The sequence below is a fragment of the Convolutriloba macropyga genome, chromosome 1, assembly GCF_964194025.1.
Source record: "Convolutriloba macropyga chromosome 1, txConMacr16.3, whole genome shotgun sequence".
Lineage (NCBI taxonomy): Eukaryota > Metazoa > Xenacoelomorpha > Acoela > Convolutidae > Convolutriloba > Convolutriloba macropyga.
The window spans coordinates 16,046,148-16,069,870 of NC_134468.1; the positions used below are offsets into that span (position 1 = coordinate 16,046,148).

Here is a 23,723-nt window from a genome sequence, read left to right on the forward strand (position 1 = left end):
ACTTTTGTGAACAATACACCTTATTTCGTCATACTAGCTAGCATTTACATACAATCTACGCAATTATTAAATATATGTAAATGTATTATTCATCAATGATAGCAATTGATTTGGTTGAAATGACTACCCTACCAAGTATAGGCAATCACGGCTATTGCGTCACATAACAAATATTGACAAAACTGATCTCAAGCACGTTTTAATTCATGTTTCATACCTGCACCCATTTTCGGGGGAGTTCTTAGCGTCCTCCGCAATGTTATCATTGTCAACCACTTGAAGTTTCCGTTTCATTTGTGATGACTTTGCGATCTCTAGACTATTTTCACTAGCTCCGTTCAAGCACTGATCGGAAGTCGTAGATAGGCCTCCGTTAATCGAAGCACCGTTGGTAACCGCAAGCTTCACTTTTGCCGCAGTGGATTCTCGTTTCTCGCTCAAAACTACCATTTTTGTTCAGATTTTGTTCAGCTCTAGAACCGAACAATGACAAAACGCGTTCAGACAATTTTCTTTGAATAGGGAATTATTGTTGGGTTCTGTTTTTAGAGGTAGAAGTCAAGCTAACGTTCAGTGTCTTGAATCTTTTCTAATTCGCAGATCACAAAATTGGAAGTCGGTCTCTGAACAAACCCAGGCACTGTTGGGGGCTCCTGAAACAAGCTTACGAAATAACTCCTCATATCATAGCATATTTCGTATGATATTTCTGTATACGTCAACCAATGCCATTAGGACAAACCCAGCAAATTGCTGGAAAATAGCAGCGCTTGATTCTTTTGAGCAAAATTGTCATCGAAACAATAGAGCAAAAGAAAAAAACGGTGAAATTTAGGAGCATTTATTTATAATGACGCATTAAAAGTGCTTTAAAAGTTGAATTTAAGGAATTTGGCAGAAACTCTCAATTCGAGGATTAAAGTACAAATAAACACATGAACGTTCAATAAAGTTATCTAAAAGACATTAATGACAAGTCTTCACCAGTTAATCCTGTTGATTCTGCGGTTCGATCTTGTTTGAGGCCGTTTTGGAAAGCCGAACAGAGAGAGTGATCTTTAAACACAATTCCAGCACAGTAAGTAAAAAACGATACTATACTAAATAATTCGCAAAATTGTTACGAGTTTAAATGCTATTTTGGTTGAAAAACACAACACAAACCCGTTTGGTAGAACTTTTATTACCGGAAAAAATATTGCAGTTTTAAATGAACCAAGCTATAATTCTATTTTTAAGCAAGAAAATTTCCCAGAAACATTTGCTCTATATAAGGCGCCAAAGCCAAGAAGCACCGCAATAGAGCAATATTAAAACTACATTGAAATTAAAGGCAAATTAATTAAAAGTAGAGTAGAGAATTAATCGGTTTCATTGCCTTATTTTAAAATTTTTATTCTCATTAAACTCTTTCAATGAAACTCCAAACGAAACTCAACTTTTTTTCTTTACTACAGTACTTCAACAGCAAACAAACGAGCTTGAAGCAAAAGAGTATGAACATTGAATTTAATTCCATTTTTCAGCAAACATCGAAGATTCCTTTTTGTAAATATTGAAGTTCCTAAAATATCAATAAAAACAACTACAAATCACTTCAAATAGAGGAAGAAATTTTCCGATAAAACCTTTATCAAGTTTAAAAAACGTTAACTTAAGATTACTCTATACCAATAAACTAAAAATGACAAAAAAACCGTTAAAAATGCACCATTTTGGACAAAAAAGAGCCTAAGAATGTCCTGTTCACCTTAAATTCAGGCCCACCCTCTTAGCAAGCTCATCACTCTAAGCACTTGAAAGACCAAAAAGCCAGATAAGAGCCTCTAATGAAACTCAATGCCCACTGGGCCTCAACTTTTTATCCCGTTTCTAAAGCTCAGTAATGGAAAACATTTTACCAACAAAACAGCACTATACAAACCAATTCTTATAATAAGAAGGTGAAAAAAACCAGGAAGCTTAGGCATTTTTTAAAATTTAGTTATTTTCTGGAAAAAATGGTGCTCAAATGAAAAAAGCTACCGGCTTAAACCTAAAACCCTTCCATAGCTTCAACTATGCCTCACTAAAAATTAAAATCTCACTAAAAATACAAGTTTTACGAAATCAAAAGTGTCATGAACATAACAACACCAGCTCAAACTCAAGAAAACTAAATGGATTAAGTTATGACAATACAGTTAATTGAAGCAACCCCCTCCCCCCCCCCCAATATCAAGACAAAATACGAAGACTGCAAAAATAACATATGACGCAAGACTTCAAAAAAACAACCACAAATGTGCGCGAATCCGAAAACGCTCACTAATGTTTGATTTCACGAAAACAAATGGGACTAAGATTAAGAAAAGCAAAGCATTGAGAGTAAATTAATTTACGCCTCCTTAGAAATCCGATGAGGCCATATATCAGTAAAAATAAATGATTCAATCGAGCCAAAGACGTTAAACTCAGTTGAAACATGAACAGTTGCAAAAATTCACGTCTAAGATGCTTTCTCAGTTTCTAATGGCATTCATAAAAAATTAAGCAGAAAAGAAGAGAAGTCGAATTGACTCAAAGTCAATCATTCTCTCAAAATCCGAAAATTAGTTCAAGACCCAATTTCTCATTTTACAGGCAGTTTGAAAAACAAATCACGCCTCAAAACCACTCCATTTTCTTTTCCTGGCCTGCGTTGTCTTAACTTAGATCACAACTTCTATTTGAATCCCCCTTGATATCAAAAAATGGGAAGTGTTTGAGCACATCGATTGAAAACACAGCGGCTCAATACCATCCCCATCCTCTGAAAATTGAACACCAAACTACTTCTCGGCTACTGCCTTTGAAAAAACTATATAAAAATCAATAGTAATCATGTTAGACAAAACGGATAGAATTTTCACATTTTTTACATTTTCAATTTATCAATATCATATTCAACAATTTTTTGCTGTTACTGTTAAATCATGTTTCCTCTATACTGGAGAAATAACTCAAAGATTTTCCATATTCCCTTTTTTGATATTTCCCAAAAAGTTAAGAAAAGCATTGACAGTAACTTAAAACCTTTAAATTAAATTATGCCTCATTAGAAATCCGATTAAGTCATATATCAGTCAAAATAAGTGATTGAATTGTGCTAAAAAGACGTTAATTAAACCCAGTTGAAACATGAACAGTTGCAAAAACTCACGTCCAAGACGCCTTGTCAGTTTCTAATGGCATTCATAAAAAATTAAGCAGAAAAGAAGAGAAGTCGAATTGACTCAAAGTCAATCATTCTCTCAAAAACCGGAAATTAGTTCAAGACCCAATTTCTCATTTTACAGGCAGTTGGAAAACTAAATCACGCCTTAAAACTACACGCTTTTCTTTTCCTGGTCTATATTGTCTTAACTTAGATCACAACTTCTATTTGAATCCCCTTGATATCAAAAATTGGGAAGTGTTTGAGCACATCGAATGAACAGCGGCTCAAAACCATCCCCGACTTCTGAACATTGAATACCAAACCATTTCTCGGCTACAGTCTATATAACTTTATAAAATTAATCGTTATCATGTTAGACAAAAAGGATAGACTTTTGAAATTTATAATTTTCTACACTTTCAATTTATCAACCCCATATTTAACAAATTTTATACTGGAGAAGTAACTCAAAGACTTTCCACACTCCTTTTTGATTTTTCCCAAAAAAATTCTTTCCGCAACTGCACTTCGTTTAATTCCTCTGTAATTAATTTTGAAAAATGTTTCGTTTAATATATTTCAAACAAAAAAGAAATAGAGAAGCTTGATCTCAACGTTGGTAATAGATAGGGTATAAAACAACCAGCAAAACAGTTCCTTTTAGTTCTTTGTCTTTCCTTTAATCTTTCAATTTAGTTTAAAAAAATTGCTTTTTAGGTTTTCAAATAGCAAATGCACCTTGTATCCGAAATAAGTTAGTTATTTTTCAAAAAAAGTGCATAATAATCTGACATATCTAAATAGCTTATACATTATAAGGCATTTTTGAAACATTTATTCGAACGATTTCGTTTTCCGCTTATGCACCACCGAATGATCGATATGATCAACCCCTCTTTTGCGAGACATTAACTGGTTCAACACTTCGCCCTTCTCGTTATCCATCGCAACATAAGATTTGAAGAGAACAATACCATGCACCAAAGATGTTTCAGTGTGATTAATAGCGTGAAGCAAGGACTCATTGCACTGATTGATAACCGATTCTTCAACGGACAACTCGATTCTGATTTCCGATGTCATGACCAATCAATAAACAAAGATTACCAACAACTTGAAAAAAAACCACATTCAGTCAACTTGTGAAATACACTTCAAAATGAAGACCATTGAGCCTACTATTCAGACACCACAACTAATTTTGACAACGCAGATCGATCATCAACCCCCTTTTACCTCCAACTACTTCCACCGACCTCCACCGCTTCCACCCGAAAGATGTAAATGCACCAACATATTGTATAGTTGAAGCTATAATAGCTTTTGAGGGTATCGCCATTCTATAGTTCTCATGCATGTGATCGAGTTATTCAAAACGTTCATAAATTTCTATGTTCTTTGTACTATCAGTCTGATAATAAGAGAAATAAGAAACAATCTGCGCAGTGTTGGAAAATAACGTGAGAAGATTAGGGACATGCTGAGATGTTTCTTAATGGAGTCCGGGCAGACTGACTAAAGTTTCTATTTGTCTGGTACAGTAATTGTTACTATTGAAAGTCAATGGTACAGCGCTGAAACGCAATGTGACCAAAGTCCGAGTAAGGAATTTGACAAAAACTTCGATTACAAACTCTCAATGCAAGGATTAAAGTACAAGAAAACAGACATTCAATAAAGTCTTCACCAGGTAATCTTGTTGATTCTGCGGTTCAATCTTGTTTGAGGCCGTTTTGGAAGCTGAACGGAGAGAGTGATAGTTAAACACAATTCCAGCACAGTTAGTAACAAACGATACTATACCAAATAATTCGCCAAAAACTGTTACGTGATGAAATAATATTTTGGTTGAAAAACACCAAACAAACCCGTTTGGTAGAACTTTAATTACCGGAAAAAATATTGCAGTTTTAAATGAACCGAGCCATAATTCGACTCTTTATTTTTATGCAAGTAATTTTCCCCAGAAACATTTGCTCTATATAATGCACAAAGCAAAGAGGCACCGCAATAGAGCAATATTAAAACTACATTGAAATTAAAGGCAAATTAATTGTAAGTAGAGCTGAGAATTTATCGGTTTTGTTGCCTTATATTTTTCAGCAAATATCGAAGTTTCCTTTTTAAATATTGAAGTTCCTAAAATATCAATAGAACAACTACAAATTACTTCAAATAGGATTGAAGAAAATTTCCGATAATAAAACCCAATTAAAATCTACTTGAGTTCTATTCATATCATAAAACCAGCTTGCAAACGAAACTTTAATATTTTCTTTTTCAATGCAACTGAAATCAAACAACCGAACTTTTTTTGAAGTTTAAACCAAAAACGGGGAAAACTACTGAGTTTAATGTCCGTTTTTCTGTTTTCAAGAAAATTTTGGAACCCGTGTTTTTGTAATTTGACAAATCTAACGCTTATGAAATCTATGCTGTCTTACAAAAAATAAACTCTTAAAACGTTGAAAAAAAAACAGCTTCGAAGTAAGATACAGTTTTTAGTATGGCCTCGTCATTTTGGATTTTTTTTCAGTTTAATAAATCACTTTTGAGGTTCAAATATTGCCTTAAAATTAGATAGAGAGTAGATGGCCAAAAAGGCGGATGAATTTGCTCTACCACATAGGAACATAAAGAGGCAGCCAACAAAATGATACAAAGTGACCGTCTATTCGTTTTTCTCAAAAAGTTTTCTCAATTTCAACACTGAATTCTCTATGCAATTAAAAATTTAATCGTGTTGAAATTTTAATCAATTTTAATAAAATTAAAAGTTAAAAATTTAATCAATAAAATTTTAATCAAGATGGCGAGAAAAACCGCGGTTGACTTTACTCTACCACATAGCAACATAAAGAGGCAGCCAAAAAACGGTAAAAAGTGACCGTCTATGTTTTTCTCAAGAAGTTTTCTTCACCAATGTCAACACTGAGTTCTCTATGGAATTTAAAACTTTAATCAATTGCGCTCAGATGACCTGCGCATATTTTTCTAATGACAAGTGTAAATTCATTTAGAGAAAGCACAATTCATTTGTTGAGCAAGATAGGTCGTGCATGGTCAGAAATCTTACCAAATCATTGAACTAAACATCAAACTAAGTATAGAGGAGTGAAATCACGCTCAAAAATTCATAAGCTGAGCGATAGACGCCGCGACATAGCAAGAAATGACCTGAATTACAATCCAACGACTTCAGCAGATTAAGTTTACTACAAATAAAATTAGACCTTAAAAAAATTAATAAATGCATCAATTCCTTGACAGATATCAAATGAAAATAGAAACCTACAAAAAATAAAAATAGCCGGAAGAACACAAAAAATGGCAAAAAAATCCAAACCACTTTTCTTCAAGAACTCGGTGTCGAAGTCGTCCTGACCAATAAAAACTAATGAAAACCATTTGCACTTTTTATAGCTAGAAATAATAAAACGGCTTTTTGAAAAACCAAGGAAATCCAAAGATAAGAAAAAAAATTAGATATTGAAAAGTTTCTGACAAAACGGCTGCCTTTAGTAATAATATCAGGTTAATTTACGAAAAAAAAAATCCACGTAAAAATGTTACAATTGGAAAACTGAATTAATTATAATGAAACTTTCAAAAAATTTAGAACATAGCCGGAAGATTGTCGGAAAAGAGCAACCATTGACCTCACCGACCGCCTTTGAGATTCAAACACTAAGAAAAAAGAGAAAAAATTACGAAAGTCCAACATTTTTTCTAAGTGTCAAAATGATCTAATTTTTTCTTGCAGTTTCCTTAGACTCAATAAATATGGTTAATTCAGGCTCCAGATTGGAGAACAAGCAAATTAATACAAATACCGGTTAGCAGTTCACTTTAAAAAAACACTAATAACTTAACGCGCTAAGTATTTAAACATGGAGACTTAGTGACCGGGGTTTATTGGTTTATCCTGACTTTTTGATTCCGCTTTTTGGCTATGAACGTTTTCAAACAAATTTGCTGGGAATTCTAAATTCTATTCAGTTGAAACAGTTAGTGTGTGAGGTAGGTCAGAAGTCCAACGCGGAAGTCACGACTTACAAAAATTTGATCGAAAGGTAAAAACGAATTTAAAAACATAGGCGGACAAGTCCTGAAATAATCCAAGAATTTGTGTCAAGCGTGGGGTTGAGGGGGGTAGGGTCGGGAGATCTGCATGAGAGGGGGCACAAATTGCCAGCTGGAGGGTACGGGGGACAGTTGGGGTGGGGGTGTTGACTCAAAGAGGTCAAACTTTAAGATTAAGAACCGCCCTTCACCATGAAAATGTCACCTCAAAACAGTTTTGGTGAATCACACTTAGTTAGGATATTTTTGAAGAGAGCCGCTCAGCCACGTATTCCCCTCAGGTCTTTACCTATTAATCTCGTTTTTGAGGATGAAAAGTTAAAAGGGTCACACAAACAATCAGTCAAGCGAAAAGTCGCACAAAGACCACAGGACTAATATAACTGCTAAACTTCGTTCGAGAGCAATTTATAATAAAATTAAAAGTGTACATAATTTTATGATCATCATGTCGAAAGCCAAGGGCTCTGTTAAAAAATGTAAAAAATCAAAAAAAAAAAATTGGGAAGTAGTGAAAACTTGCTAGATATACACGAGGCAATCAGGGGCAGGAAAAAAGACGAACAAAAAAACTACAAATTAAAAAAATGAGATTTCTCGTAACAGTTATTTTCATACCGTAACTGTAATGTTCAAATTTTAGCAAAAACAACACCAAGCTCAAACAATATATTTGGCGAACTGAACTCCGAAAACTGAAAATGACAAAAAACAATCCAAAATCTTAGAAAAACGGAACTCATCGCAAAACTAAGTAATTTCGAATTTGCCTGTCTTCAAAACATTTTTTCTTGCTCTACAGAATAAAACATCTACAGAATAAATAATTGCAGGCTAACAGAAATTAGGCTGACCTAAAAGCGACAACAAGAAGCAAGAACTAGTAGGAACAAAAACAAATAATACAGAAATAATAGAAAAACTAAAGATACGTTCTTGACGATGATGTCCTCACAATGATCTTATAAAAAAGTCCTTAAGGATCTTGATATTATTATCTTAGAAACCAATTTGTTAACACTATGAACTAACCAGTTACCCATCCTCAAGAACTGAAAAGCTTCATAGGCCACTAAAGATAAAAAACTCAAAATGACTATATTTTTAAAAATCAAAATAGCAAATTTTACTAAAACGTCTCTCAAATTCGAAATATTAATATCTTGAAACCTGTTTTATTGCCACTAGAAACTATCCAATAACGTTATTTCAGACCCTAGGGAATTGTCACAAACCCCTGAAGATTCAAAACTCGGAAAACAGCAAAAATTGGCAACAAATTCGAAAAAAAAATTGTAAATCTTAATGACAAGTCTCCAAAATTCACGATATCTATATCCCTAAAACCAATTCTTTATATCTTGAAAATATCCAGTCGTAGTCGTCAGTATTAAAAGTCCTTACTATCCAGTATAAAAGTCCTAAAATTCTTTTACTTGCTCCTAAAAGTCGAAAAACGCAAAAAATAACAAACTTGAAAGAAATTGTAAAAAACAGTATCATTTCGCGTGCTTAAGTTTGATATACTGAAACACATAACTCGCAAAAGAAAATGTCTTCCAAAAGACCTTTATCAAATTTAAAAAAAAACTTCAACTTATGAATACTCTATACCAAGAAACTAAAAAATGACAAAACCGTAAAAAATTGCACCACTTTGGGCAAAAAAGCGCCTAACAATGACGTGTTCACCTTAAATTTAGGCCTTCTCAGCAGCTTCATCAATCCAAGCACTTGAAAGACCACTAAAGCCAGATAAGAACCTTTCATGAAACTCAATGCCCGCTGGGCGTCACCTGTTTATCGCGTTTTGAAAGCTCAAAGTCATAGAAAACATTTTACCAACAAAACATAGCGCTACACAACCCAATTCTTATACTAAAATCGTGAAAAAAACCAGAAACTTAGGCATTATATTGAAATCCAGTTAAATCAGGCCCACCCTCTTAGCAAGCTCATCACTCTAAGCACTTGAAAGACTAAAAAGCCAGATAAGAGCCTCTAATGAAACTCAACTTTTTATCCCGTTTCTAAAGCTCAGTCATGGAAAACATTTTAGCAACAAAACAGAGCGCTTTACAAACCAATTCTTATAATAAGGTGAAAAAAAACCGGGAAACTTAGGCATTTTTTAAAATTTAGTTATTTTCTGGCAAGGAAATGGGGCTTAAATGAAAAAAGCTATCGGCTTAAACCCAAAACCCTTCCATAGCTTCAACTATGCCTCACTAAAAATTAAAATCTCACTAAAAATACAAGTTTTACGAAATCAAAAGTGTCATGAACATAACAATACCAGCTCAAACTCAAGAAAACTAAAGAGATTAGGTTATGACGCCACAGTAAATTGAAGCAACACACCCCCACTCCCTAATATCGAAACAAAGTACGAAGACTACAAAGATAACATATGACGCAAGACTACAAAAAACTACCACAATTGTGCGCCAAACTTAAAACGCTTTAAAATGTTTTAAATTTCGAAAACAAATGGGAATTAAATTAAGAAAAAAAGCATTGACAGTAACTTAAAACCTTTAAATAAATTAATTTATGCCTTATTAGAAATCTATTAAGTGATATATCAGTAAAAATAAGTGATTGAATTGTGCCAAAGACGTTAAACCCAGTTGAAACATGAACAGTTGCAAAAATTCACGTCCAAGACGCCTTGTCAGTTTCTAATGGCATTCATAAAAAATTAAGCAAATAAGAGAAGTCGAATTGACTCAAAGTCAATCATTCTCTCAAAAACCGGAAATTAGTTCAAGACCCAATTTCACATTTTACAGGCAGTTGGAAAAATAAATCACGCCTTAAAACTACACGCTTTTCTTTTCCTGGCCTACATTGTCTTAACTTAGATCGCAACTTCTATTTGAATCCCCTTGATATCAAAAATTGGGAAGTGTTTGAGCACATCGTATGAACACAGCGGCTCAAAACCATCCCCAACTTCTGAACATTGAATACCAAACCATTTCTCGGCTACAGTCTATAAAAAATAATCGTAATCATGTTAGACAAAAAGGATAGAATTTTGACAATTTTTTACATTTTCAATTTATCAATCTCATATTCAACAATTTTTTGCTGTTTCTGTTAAATCATGTTTCCTCTACCGCACTTCGCTTAATTCCTTTGTTTAAATTATTTCGAACTAAAAAAATTTGTTTAATATATTTCAAACAAAAAAGAAATAGAGAAGCTTGATCTCAACGTGGGTTTTGGATACGGTATAAAGCAACAAAAAAAATCCTTTTGAGTTTGTTGTCTTTCTTTTAATTTTTCGTTTTGGTTAAATAAAATGATTTTTAGGTTTTCAAATAGCAAATTCACCTTGTACCTGAAATAAGTTAGAGTTGTTTTTAAAAACCAAACTGCATAATAATCTGATACAGTTAAAAAGCTAATATATTATAAGGCACTTATGAAACATTTTTTATGCATTCAGAGAAACATTACAATCTTTATTTAGCTCTTAAGTTAGTTTCTTGGATTTTAATATCGGCTCTCTTTCAATGTTCTTAGCAATTAAAAAAGGAACATGCAAATTCCTAAAATGATATATAAAATTCATCATGCAGGTAGTGTATGTAATAAATAAATAAACAGAAAAAGTTATTTTTGAATTGTGAACACCGAAAAATTGAAATGATAGACAGATAGATAGATTAGTATATAGATAGGTAGGAACAGCACACATAATGAACTAAATTTAAATTCACGCAACGTTAATTGGCCAAACTGAATTTGGCCTGCGTCCTTCTTGAATTTTACTAAAAAGTCATTTTTGTATATTTTTTTGGCAGCTAAGGAAGATTTGGACAAGGTTTCATTCGCCCTCAAAATTTCATAATGACATCTTACACCACTATTGATCAGCCCCTGTTCAATGCGTTTAGTTCTAGCAATGATTTTATTTGCTAATTTTTTCGTCCGATTGTGAAAATAAAAGTTGGCCGTTGGTATTGGAATGCCAGAAGTATTTCTTAATGCTTGCTTTTTATAACTAAAAATTTGTCTAGTCTATAGTGCAACCCTGTATTCTATTAACATTCGAACAGGTAATATGGTACTGATCAGCTTAAGATCGTGAGATGAATCAAACTTTCTACGATTCTACCAAGCTTTGACTGCCCAGTTTAATTGTTTTTTCGAGAGTTGTTATCAGATTCTGAGATAATGAGCATAGAACTACTGCTGGATATTGCAGGTGACTTATAACAAAAGAGTTAATCAGTGTTTTTTTTGAAGCTTTCAGGAACGCAGTTCCGTAATGTATAGACTGATTTTATGCCTTCTGTCAAGCATCGTAAAATATTTTTTACCTCGGATTGAAAGGTGAGTTTTTTATCAATATTAGCCCCAAAATATTTTACTTCCGTTTTTTCTTTAACCTTTTGTCCATCAATTGTAACTGACATATCTTTAGATTCCGTGGAGCCAAATAAAATGAAATCCGTTGTGTCAGCATTGAGCTTAAGAGAATTGCAATCAAAGTAATCAACCAATTTTTTTACATCCTTTCGAAGAATTTCTGGGCTATCTTGAGCTTTTTTTCGGAGAAAATGACTGTGTATTGAACTATATTAAAGGCTATTTTGAATTGCAGGTCGTTATCGTACATATTGAATAAAAGGGGCCCGAGAACAGTACCTTGCTGAAGCCTTCTGATTTATTTAAACCAGTCAAATTTTATATACCAGATCGTCTATCGTGGAATAATTTTTCCTGAACCCAAATGGCGTTTTGCTGTAGATATTGGCTTTGTGAGGATATTCTTTCTTCAATTTTCTTTTTAAGTAGTTTTTCAAAACGCGTGTTAAAGAGATTGGTCTATAGTTTAATGGATTGTCAGTATCACCTTTTCTAAATAGCGGAGTGATGTGAGCAAATTTTAGTAGAGAGTGATGTGAGGGGATACAATTCTTGGGGTCACAATTCTAACTAATCGAATCCTAAAAAATATTTTAAATAGTTTTTGACAGTCCATTCATTGCCTTGAGTTTGAGCATAGCCAGTTGATTGTAAAAACTAAGATCAAATCAAACAAAAAACATTTTACAAACAACCGAGTTATTCGCGAACTTTTCAAAAAGTTTTGATGAATTCTGAAATCTACGCCAAAATTTTATTCGGACAACTTGTGAAAAATATCTATTCAATTAATAGTGATTTAGTCGGATATGTGAATCCAACAAAGTTTTTCTTTTCCTTTTTCCATTGGAATTTTAAAAAATTTTCCATTCTGAAGTTATTTCCATTCTCATGAATTTCATCAAAAATTTGTAGAAATTTGTAAAAAAAACTTTGTAGAAATTTCTAGTTTCTTTGATTTCAAATGAAGACTTGGACAAACATGAACAATAAGACATCAGCATAGTAAGGAGGCCTACACACAGGCAAAAGGGTAATTCTCCTTTTCTCAGCTTATCAGTTATTTTTTAATTGAATCTCATTGTTTTTTGAAATTCAACTTAAAACTGGGGCAGCCTTTTCTGGATGATACTATGCGGATGATAACCTGAAAAATTAACAAGTCGTGAACTCAACAAGTCGCTTGCTAGTCTTGTTGCGTAAGTATATTTATCCTCAAGACTTATAGTTATTCTCATAGGTATAACAATATGCGCTGCAGAAGTTTTAGGCTCGGAAAAAGACTTTAGGCTTTTTCTGAAAAAACTCCAACAAAGACGCAAATTCAAATCTGTAAACCTTGTGACGTCCAGTGCCAAAAAATTCAGTTCACAAGTTTTCGTCATAGAGGCTCAGCATACAATACACTAATGGTGGCCTTAAGGGTTTTTCGTATAAAAGAGGCACGGGCCATTTTCATTCCTATAAAATACGAGTGTGTAATAAAATTTACGAACCAGTTAAGTCTTTCTAGTAATAGGATTTGATGGAAGAAATGATCGCACAAAAATTTGAGCACAAATGGGCACATTTTTGATACAGAAACTTTGATATGCGATTGACGAGTTTTAAGGAACATTGCAAATTGAATCTGGAAACAAAGCACTATGTGATAAAGATAACACGAAGCCAATCGAAACAATCAAACTTTTAAAATGACTGAAAAAGCAAAATGTTATAACTCAATTGGACATTTGAAAAACAACACCCGTACCGAACCCCCAGAGCCCATCAGGACTGATTCAGAGATTTTCCGGAGGCCAAGTCTCGGCAGAGAGATGCCAATACTTGGGTAGCGGAGCCAAGACTTGAGACATCTCTGGGCAGAGAGAGGCCAAGACTTGGGTTTTACTGGGCAGCGCAGAACCCAAGTCTTGGGTTTCTCTGAGCAAAGTTAAGGTTGACATCATGAAGATCTGATGTTTTAAATTTAATGAGGGCAACTTTTTTTATATAAATTTGGCGCCCAATTACACGTTTTCTGTCAAAAAAATCATTTGCAGGTGAAATTCGTGAACTTCACCCCACGACTTGGGGCTTCTCTGGGCAGAGAAAATCCAAGACTTGGGTTTCTCTGCCAAGTCTTAGAATCGGTATCTTCTCTTGACGTTCACTAATTTACAAAATATCCCTAAGATAGAAGTAAAAACTGAGTGTTTCATTTCCAAATAGGACCCATGCTTATGTATTAGGTCTCAAAAAAAGACTAGCTGTAAATTGAAGTTAAAAAGAAAAACGAAACGTTTGCAGGTTAGGTGGATCAAATAAAATTTTGACTGTTTCACACATAAAGCTGTCCACCTGCAGAACTGGTGATTAGATCCCAAAATAAAAGCCTAAACCTATAAAAAAAGTAAGGAAAATCGAAGTTCTCCTATATCCTTAAAATCCAATTCAATTTTTTTTTGCTTTGGGATGTTGTTTTATGTATATTTGCAATGTTTGGTATTGTAGTGGTTTTTCTTAGCTATAGCTCTTCATTTCTCTTCAACAGTGAGTATTGAATTTCTATTTTTAAGGACCTATTTGGCCTTGAAAAGGTGACCATACCTTACCAAGAGCCACGAACATAGTTTAAATAGCTTTCATAATCATAATTGGTACTTTATTTTTACTTGAGGGTACTCAAACTCATTTTAAAAGTGCCCATGAACCTAGAAAATGCACCATTCTAACCCTCTGTCCAGAAACAATCAAGTCTTGCATTCTTTCTGCCAAGAGAAATCCCAAGTCTTGTGTCTTGCCTGCCAAGAGGTCACCAAGTCTTGGTTGTACTCTGCACAGAGTGACCCAAGATTTGGACCTTCTCTTGGCAGAGAGACCCAAGACTTGGGATTTCTCTGGGTAGAGACCCCCAAGTCTTGATTTTTCTATGTCAATAGAAACCTCAGAGATCGACTCTGGAGTGTTCTCTTAGCAGCCTTGTATTTGACATGATCAGACTCTGAATCAGGCCTGGGACCTTGCCTGATTTTTTTCTGAATCAGGCCTGATGGTCTCTGGGGGCTCAGTACGGGCAGATAGTCTTTCACTGAGCTATTGTCAACTAAATTAAACGGAAACGCTGAAAATTCAAAGGAATCTCAGATGCTGAAAAGAACATAACGCGGACTAAATAAGACCTCAAAACAGGGAAATTATGGAGCAATATTGCCTCTTTTTGGTGACAACAGAAACCAAAAATCAAACAAACTTAGTTGCGCAAGAAAAGACCAACAATCAAAAAAAAATTGTGATCCGAGGAACTTGCTATCGAAACAAACAGAAGAAAATTCTTTAAAATACAAAATATGCCCAAAAATGAGTTAATAAAGTCTGAAAAGTTTTTAAACCAAGACAATGCAGAAAAATTCAAAGCTGTGACCAAAACCTAGTGAGCTTAGCAACAACTTGTAGAGAAAAAAAGAACCGTGGAGAGAATATAAAAAAAATGATTTGACTGCTACATATTGCCAAAAAAACCTACGAATACAGTAAATTATGGACAATCAAAGAGATACATAAGCAAGACACAGACACTAAATGGTTGTTTGATTTATACAAAAGTGAGATGAAAACTAATCACCTATCCGATAAAAAAAACTCAATTATCAAAACATAAAACCTCTGATCGACAAATTTTATTATAAACATCGACAATGATTAAATTATCCATCTTCAACGGGAAGCTACAACCAAAAAAAGACTATAAGTTGGTCTTCAATTATTTTTAAAGTAAAAAAGTAAAAGAAAAACTAAATTCTTTCTGAAAATCTGTAGTAGCCTTTTTATGTGCACATTAAATGGGAACAACTGTAGACTTACGAGGTGAGAAACAATAGCTTTATGAGAAGCGTTACATAAAAACAAATACAACGGATTCCAGCAAAATACTGCGAAACCAACTTGACTGCCAGCTCAAAATCTTTGACATTAGCATTAACAATTGCTTGCTATAAATGAGAATTAATATTGAGATTTTCGGTTAAAATGCATTCTACGCCCCAGCACTGGCGGGCCAAAACTTACCCAAACAGTCATTAAAAAATCTCAAAAATTCATTCAAGAAAAACTCATTAACTTTAAACTCGTATATCATTAATAAAAGATCAAGATATAATTTAAATACATTAAACACGATAATCAAGTTATATAGGACAAACAGACGAGAAAATATCAATGGCAGAACATCGCACAAAATAAAAACAAGACGGCTCGCGCGAGATTATGCATAGCACAGAAAATTCCATCATACCTCTCAAGGTTGCAAAAACAACTTTTAAATTCTGCAAGGTATTCCAAAGATAATTACTTGTGCTGTTTGAATCCAAAAATAATGCCGTCTTTTTTCAAACCAACTCTGGAAAGATAAGTGTAGTACAATCTGGAAGACAGAAAAACCAAACAAACACGCACACACACACACACAACAGACATTACCCAAACAAACACCAACACACAAATGCAAAGCCCAACACCAAAAAATTGACAATTTGTCACTACTCAAGGTTCGCCATTGCTCATTTAGGTGTTCTTTGTTTTTTTCTCTAAAAAACTAGGTGTTGACTTTTTGAGGCAATTGTACCGGTAACTGTAATTTTTACACAAAACTTGGATGAAACGTAACTTTTGAAAGTTTTTCAAAAACTCGCAGAGAGACCCAAGACTTGGGATTTCTCTGGGTAGAGACCCCCAAGTCTTGATTTTTCTATGTCAATAGAAACCTCAGAGATCGACTCTGGAGTGTTCTCTTAGCAGCCTTGTATTTGACATGATCAGACTCTGAATCAGGCCTGGGACCTTGCCTGATTTTTTTCTGAATCAGGCCTGATGGTCTCTGGGGGCTCAGTACGGGCAGATAGTCTTTCACTGAGCTATTGTCAACTAAATTAAACGGAAACGCTGAAAATTCAAAGGAATCTCAGATGCTGAAAAGAACATAACGCGGACTAAATAAGACCTCAAAACAGGGAAATTATGGAGCAATATTGCCTCTTTTTGGTGACAACAGAAACCAAAAATCAAACAAACTTAGTTGCGCAAGAAAAGACCAACAATCAAAAAAAAAATTGTGATCCGAGGAACTTGCTATCGAAACAAACAGAAGAAAATTCTTTAAAATACAAAATATGCCCAAAAATGAGTTAATAAAGTCTGAAAAGTTTTTAAACCAAGACAATGCAGAAAAATTCAAAGCTGTGACCAAAACCTAGTGAGCTTAGCAACAACTTGTAGAGAAAAAAAGAACCGTGGAGAGAATATAAAAAAAATGATTTGACTGCTACATATTGCCAAAAAAACCTACGAATACAGTAAATTATGGACAATCAAAGAGATACATAAGCAAGACACAGACACTAAATGGTTGTTTGATTTATACAAAAGTGAGATGAAAACTAATCACCTATCCGATAAAAAAAACTCAATTATCAAAACATAAAACCTCTGATCGACAAATTTTATTATAAACATCGACAATGATTAAATTATCCATCTTCAACGGGAAGCTACAACCAAAAAAAGACTATAAGTTGGTCTTCAATTATTTTTAAAGTAAAAAAGTAAAAGAAAAACTAAATTCTTTCTGAAAATCTGTAGTAGCCTTTTTATGTGCACATTAAATGGGAACAACTGTAGACTTACGAGGTGAGAAACAATAGCTTTATGAGAAGCGTTACATAAAAACAAATACAACGGATTCCAGCAAAATACTGCGAAACCAACTTGACTGCCAGCTCAAAATCTTTGACATTAGCATTAACAATTGCTTGCTATAAATGAGAATTAATATTGAGATTTTCGGTTAAAATGCATTCTACGCCCCAGCACTGGCGGGCCAAAACTTACCCAAACAGTCATTAAAAAATCTCAAAAATTCATTCAAGAAAAACTCATTCACTTTAAACTCGTATATCATTAATAAAAGATCAAGATATAATTTAAATACATTAAACACGATAATCAAGTTATATAGGACAAACAGACGAGAAAATATCAATGGCAGAACATCGCACAAAATAAAAACAAGACGGCTCGCGCGAGATAATGCATAGCACAGAAAATTCCATCATACCTCTCAAGGTTGCAAAAACAACTTTTAAATTCTGCAAGGTATTCCAAAGATAATTACTTGTGCTGTTTGAATCCAAAAATAATGCCGTCTTTTTTCAAACCAACTCTGGAAAGATAAGTGTAGTACAATCTGGAAGACAGAAAAATCAAACAAACACGCACACACACACACACACAACAGACATTACCCAAACAAACACCAACACACAAATGCAAAGCCCAACACCAAAAAATTGACAATTTGTCACTACTCAAGGTTCGCCATTGCTCATTTAGGTGTTCTTTGTTTTTTTCTCTAAAAAACTAGGTGTTGACTTTTTGAGGCAATTGTACCGGTAACTGTAATTTTTACACAAAACTTGGATGAAACGTAACTTTTGAAAGTTTTTCAATTTTGATATTTCGGGAAAACTGGCACAAGGGGACAATTAAATTTTTATCAGTAATACAGCGAGATTTAAAAGCAGCTCTGGTATTTACATCACATTTGTATTTTTTTGACATTTAATCAAATTTCACAATTCGTCACCGTTTAATATCGCTTGACTGCTTTTTCTAAAAAAAAAAGTTTTAGATGTCAATAAACAATTTTAATGGAAAGTTTTATTTAAAAAACTGACAGTAAAATCTGAATTGAATTTTTTGAAGGTTTTCGAAATGTTTGTCATTTTTGATGTTTCATGAGCATATGGAGAGGTTTAATTTCTCAAGTGTTATCAGTGAGAATTAAAAGCACGCATCCTTGGCATTGGAAATATTTAACACCGCAATTTGAAGAAAACTTGTAGAAATTTGTAGAAAAAAGTACTTTTTCAAAAAGCCTTAATTTCTGCCAGGGGTTCCTCTCCACTTCTACTGTGCCCAACATTTGTAGGAACTATTTCTTTCACACTATATCTTTTTTTCTTTCTCTCTCTCTTACACATATACTAAACACAATGAAAATACACATACCCATACAAACAGCCACAGAGGCGCGCACGCACACACAAAAACACACAGACACCAAAACAAATACAAATCTCGCCACCCAACAATTCATTTTGGCATCTGATTTGTACACAGTGTTCCCCACCGTTGATTTGTGTCTTGATCCTTTTGTTTTTCTGATTAATTTTTAGAATATCTTGTCATTTTTGACGTTTCATGAGCATTACCTTCCGGCTTGTTTTTTTTTCTCAAAAATTGCACAGACAAGGTAGAAATTGATGACCACAAAAATTCTGGTTCTGAATACATTTAAAACCCCAATTTTTAGCAACACTTTCGTTTGAATAATTTTATAAAGTTTTAATACTTCTGACAGTTTTTGCACTTTGCCACTATATACTTTTAACATGCACAGAAACGTGAAAAGATGTTCGTAAAATCTCCCGTTTAGTAGCTTTGAGGAACAATGGTTATCAGTAAATTTTGGCCTTTTCCCTTTTCAACAGAAAAATTTTTTCTAAGTAAAAGTATAGGAAATCTTTTTGAGACAAATTTTTTTTCTTTCAAAAGAAAACTGTGAACTTCACAATGAATAGAGGATTTAGTTTTTCATTTTACAGAAACACCCAAAGACTGGAAAGATCAGTTCGAAGAGAAATTTAAAACTGCAGAATTGAAAAATTATTTTCTCCATTTTCAAAAAATTGTGAACGTAATAAATTATCCAACCTGACAATCCATAAACACTCTTACTTTCAATTTCCTCTAAACTTTATTATATTAAAGAAGATTAGTTCGAATTGTAGTTTGAATTGTATTATATTAGAAAAGATTAGTTCGAATAAAGAATACAAATAAAAACGAGATTTCTTTTTTTCAATAATGAATTTGGTTGATTTGATATTCATTTCATGATACTAGTTTTTTTTACGTTTCCAAAATTTGTAGTTCTGATTAAATACTAAAATTGGTAGTTCAGATTGAATGAGAAGAAATTTTTGCAAAAAAAACTCGAATTGACAAAATAATACATTTTGCTGCTTATAGTTTTATATTTTTAAAGCTAAGTTTTGCTATTTTGAGAGCTCTAGATTTCCTGAAGGCTTCAGTTTCCCAAAAATCTTTTCCATATAGGGCAAAATGGTTCCTACAATAGTGTTTAACCAGCAGAAAACAAGGAGACGGATAGAACTGTTTTCAGCAGAAAATAAAGAGACGGATAGCAATGTTTTTTGAAATAAAATTTTGAGAAAACAAAATTATTCATTTTTTTTTTTAAAGTTTGCGGTCATTTAGTTTATTATGTTAATTTTCATGACAGGGCTGAACAATTTTTGAAGTTAGTGCTTTCAAAATGTATAATTACAACCCCGACATCGTATTGAACGAAACCCTGATAGGTTATTGGGATTCGCCTTTATAGTCAATGGCTGTCGAGCGTCCCGAATCAAACGGCTCGCGTTGCCTTCTCGGGACAATATTCTCTAAGTAAAAGTATTTTTTCTAAGTAAAAGTATAGGAAATCTTTTTGAGACAAATTTTTTTTCTTTCAAAAGAAAACTGTGAACTTCACAATGAATAGAGGATTTAGTTTTTCATTTTACAGAAACACCCAAAGACTGGAAAAGATCAGTTCGAAGAGAAATTTAAAACTGCAGAATTGAAAAATTATTTTCTCCATTTTCAAAAAATTGTGAACGTAATAAATTATCCAACCTGACAATCCATAAACACTCTTACTTTCAATTTCCTCTAAACTTTATTATATTAAAGAAGATTAGTTCGAATTGTAGTTTGAATTGTATTATATTAGAAAAGATTAGTTCGAATAAAGAATACAAATAAAAACGAGATTTCTTTTTTTCAATAATGAATTTGGTTGATTTGATATTCATTTCATGATACTAGTTTTTTTACGTTTCCAAAATTTGTAGTTCTGATTAAATACTAAAATTGGTAGTTCAGATTGAATGAGAAGAAATTTTTGCAAAAAAAATATCGAATTGAGAAAATAATACATTTTTCTGCTTATAGTTTTACATTTTTAAAGCTAAGTTTTGCTATTTTGAGAGCTCTAGATTTCATGAAGGCTTCAGTTTCCCAAAAATCTTTTCCATATAGGGCAAAATGGTTCTTACAATACTGTTTAACCAGCAGAAAACAAGGAGACGGATAGAACTGTTTTCAGCAGAAAATAAAGAGACGGATAGCAATGTTTTTTGAAATAAAATTTTGAGAAAACAAAATTATTCATTTTTTTTAAAGTTTGCGGTCATTTAGTTTATTATGTTAATTTTCATGACAGGGCTGAACAATTTTTGAAGTTAGTGCTTTTAAAATGTATAATTACAACCCCGACATCGTATTGAACGAAACCCTGATAGGTTATTGGGATTCGCCTTTATAGTCAATGGCTGTCGAGCGTCCCGAATCAAACGGCTCGCGTTGCCTTCTCGGGACAATATTCTCTACATTAAAAGTTAGCGAACGGTTGCTTTTATTCTGTAAAAAAGAGGTAGCTATTTTCTACAAAATGAAACCCAAGAACTTCCCTCATGCCAGATTGATATAAAACTTATCAGAACTTGTGATACAAGTATAGTTTTGCCAATTTGCCCAAGAAACGTTGCCGACTCGTTTCGGCCGTAAACTCATAATTAAGGCTATATCTAAATCAGGGAGGGGAGCAGAAATGGCACACTTACCTGTTTTCTGACGATATGTCAAATATAATAAGCTTTTCCAACAATATGCAAAATGGTAAGTGCTTGTTTTATCTTGTGAGAGAGCGAGAGAGTTGAAAAAGACAAATTACACACACGTTTCTATCTTTTAGGATGGACGCGACAAAATGTGTGTGTTGGTTTTTAACCACAGCTAAATGCGCGTATTAAGATAATTAAAAGGTGAAAAACAACTTACAGTCAAGTTATGTGGCGTTGGCTGTTAGATATGGCAACAATGATTGTTGTTGTTGTGTTTTAAGTCTTGAGCTGTTTGGCTGACTGACTGGCTGGCTGGAGGTGGAAAATGTCGGGATCTTGAGCCGTGTTTGTAGAGAGAGGTTCGAGGAATTGATGCCTTAATTGGGGTGGTTGGGGTGGTGGAAATCGTGAGTAGGATTGCGCGGGGGGCTGCAGGGCTGCAGTTGTGGTATATTTGAGTGTGTGTTAGGAACGACACGTGAATGCAATAGAGAAAGAGAGACAGAGAGAGTATGTGTATGTGTGTATTTGGACGTGTGGTGTCTCTCGATACTTTTCAAATTCGTAAATCGTACCGTAATCTGCAATTCAGATATTACATCCGGGAGGTTTCACACCACAGCTATAGACAGACAATAGTTACTCGCTCTATCTGATTTTCTTTCTATGAGTGTTTTCCCGCAAAAACAAGCTTAGTCTATACTATTTTACAACTATCACTAGCTAGTAGCTCTCATTTGTACTCTCTCTCTCTCTCTTTCTTGCTTATACTCTCTCTATATTCTTTCTCTCTCTTTCTCTCTCTCTCTTGCTCTTTCTCTCTCTCTCTCTTCTACAGGTCACGCAAAATTTTATCTCCAGTAGTCCCAGTTCATTTCAGTTCACAAACTAACTAGAGCCCCCCTTTCCTCAATTTTCCCATTTCCACCCCTACATACAGTCCCTATACCGCTCCCCCGCCCGCTTTGCTTCCATTCAAAACCATTTCCCTCGCCGATTTTGACCGGCTCTAACTTTTTAGTACAAACAAAATCAAACCAATACCCCCAATCAATAACATAGTGCTTAATTGTCCCCGTTAATTGTCTCTAAATCTCCATAAAACGACAGAAATGAACAAAAGCTTAGTTCAAATAGTATGCTAACCTTTCAAACTGAAGATTTTGGTGACTTTTGTTGAAATGATTGCAGTACACGTGAACTAGTCCGGTAATTTTGCATATGAGCACTGCAGATTGACAAATAATTATGTTTGTTCCCGCTTTTAATGCGTCTAAATGGAATAATGAAAGTTGAAATAATTGTTTCGTGTACTATAATATGCTCGTGTGTAATAAATGTCGTTTGAACTAAAAGAAGTGACTAAATATTTTTCAGCTATTCATATATATGAATGTGCCGTGTGTATGGTTGCATATAGCCGATAAGGTTCGTTCTATTCCTGCTTTCCATGCATTTATCAGCTAAGAAGAATAATGAACAGAAATCCACACGGCCTGTTTATGCCAATACTACGACTATCTTTAACTATATACTTCGTATAGCCTTTTACAAACACACGTACATACTTAGTCTTGGCTATGGATCTTTCTGGTGCGAACGAAATCTAAACAAGCCGCAAATTAAACGACAACTAGGATAATGATAATAATCAAATCATTAATCAATGCAATACGTTCTGTCTATAGCAGGCAACGAGGCGATCGAGCATACGAGAGCAATTGAATCAAATCAGCAACATTATTTATTTACGCACACTAATGTTCAAAACTCGTAACAAGAATTAAATGAATCTGTGCAATGCAAATGAGAACAATGTTGAGAATAATGTTGTTGCTAGGATGACTAATCCTTTTTATCAATTGTGTCGTTAAGTGTGACTAATTAATTAATTTATGGCCAAAGAGAGAATAGTTCTGTTTATGTACATTTTGCTGGACTCACTCGGCTTAGAAACGTATAAAGGCTAATCACCCGAGGCGATTTTCCACGCCACAATATTGGACGCGAGTCGCCAAAACAGGCACCTTGTAGGCGGATTAATTACTATACCCTTTGACTCAAAGAAAGGAACCAAAATTGTCGAGGTTCCAGATTAAAGCATTATCTGAGAATGCATCTCCAGTGCATAGTCGGAAGTCCGATCCGCCATCACATATTTTGAAAGTCTGGACAACAGTCTATCCTGAATCTGATCAGAGGTTTGCTTGAGTTCAGCGAATATTACTGCTCAGCGGTGGTTTTGAATGCACGAAAGATTGACTGATCAAAAGCCAATTTGAGGCAACAAATATAACTTAATTTGCTCAGATTTCTACAAGTTTTCAGGGGTACCTCAGTCAACGAGCTGAATTTTC

The 23,723-nt window shown here is 33.9% G+C and overlaps 1 protein-coding gene across 4 annotated transcripts in view; it reads right to left on the reverse strand.

Annotated features, from left to right (window-relative positions):
• The window catches only part of LOC142335584 (uncharacterized), a 34,930-nt gene extending 11,817 nt beyond the window's left edge, over window positions 1-23,113 (reverse strand). Inside the window, exons 1-3 of one of the 4 annotated variants that reach the window (XM_075384113.1) lie at window positions 22,513-23,113; window positions 21,584-21,947; window positions 218-653 (exon numbers count right to left, since the gene is read on the reverse strand). In XM_075384113.1, coding sequence (XP_075240228.1) covers window positions 218-450 — 233 coding nt within the window. In that variant the 5' untranslated portion in view covers window positions 451-653; window positions 21,584-21,947; window positions 22,513-23,113. Of the gene's footprint in view, window positions 1-217; window positions 654-21,366; window positions 21,537-21,583; window positions 21,989-22,512 lie in introns of those variants that run through there. The other 3 variants (XM_075384112.1, XM_075384114.1, XM_075384115.1) reach the window with 3 other exon arrangements.
• Between the last annotated feature and the right edge of the window lie 610 nt (window positions 23,114-23,723).